Raw genomic sequence first — 665 nt, 5'->3', positions numbered from 1 at the left:
GCTGGAGCTGACGCGGCAGGGCAAGGAGAAGTTGGCCAAAAACGGCATCTGCCAGAGGATCTTCGGAGAGAAGGTACCGGCCTGGAGAAGGGGGGTCTAACGTCCCTTCTGCTTCGTGACTCAGAGCCTTGGGCTCGTCCACCAGCTCCTTCCAGGGTCCCCGCTCTCCCCAGTGGGTTTCCTCTTTGGAGGATGCTGAGTCCTCAGGGTCTGACCCAGCCCCAAGCCACCTTCCAGTGAGCACCACCAACTGGTTGGTGGCCCATCCCACGAGGATTGCCCTGTGCCCTGCGCAGAGCCTTGCAGGGACTATCCTCCCAGCCCCATGGGTATCCCAAGGGGACCCACCACAGTCCCAGCACCCAAGTCTCGGGGGGTCTGAACGTGCCGTGGGGCCAGGAGCTTGGCAACAGCTGACAGCCTGCTTCCCTCAGCATGGGGACGGAGGGCAGGCAGCAGCCCGGCACTGGGGGGGTCATGTCCCGGCCCCGTTGGGTGACACCTGCGTGGTGCCTAGGTTCTCGGGCTGTCCCAGGGCAGCGTGAGTGACATGCTGTCGCGACCCAAGCCATGGAGCAAGCTGACGCAGAAGGGTCGGGAGCCTTTCATCCGCATGCAGCTCTGGCTCACCGACCAGCTGGGCCAAGGCATCAGCCAGCAGCCGA

At 64.4% G+C, this 665-nt stretch overlaps 1 protein-coding gene across 1 annotated transcript in view; it reads left to right on the top strand.

The window, feature by feature from the left end:
• Positions 1–665, top strand: part of CUX2 (cut-like homeobox 2) — a gene marked incomplete at its 3' end in the record, with an annotated part of 10,783 nt that overhangs the window by 7,371 nt on the left and 2,747 nt on the right. The window contains exons 16-17 of the mRNA XM_009873577.1: positions 8–73; positions 518–660. Coding sequence (XP_009871879.1) covers positions 8–73; positions 518–660 — 209 coding nt within the window. The remainder of the gene's footprint in view (positions 1–7; positions 74–517; positions 661–665) is intronic.

The sequence above is a fragment of the Apaloderma vittatum genome, unplaced genomic scaffold (assembly GCF_000703405.1).
Source record: "Apaloderma vittatum isolate BGI_N311 unplaced genomic scaffold, ASM70340v1 scaffold26207, whole genome shotgun sequence".
Classification (NCBI taxonomy): domain Eukaryota; kingdom Metazoa; phylum Chordata; class Aves; order Trogoniformes; family Trogonidae; genus Apaloderma; species Apaloderma vittatum.
The sequence above is the reverse complement of the archived record's forward strand: the minus strand, read 5'-3'. Positions and strand labels throughout refer to the sequence as shown.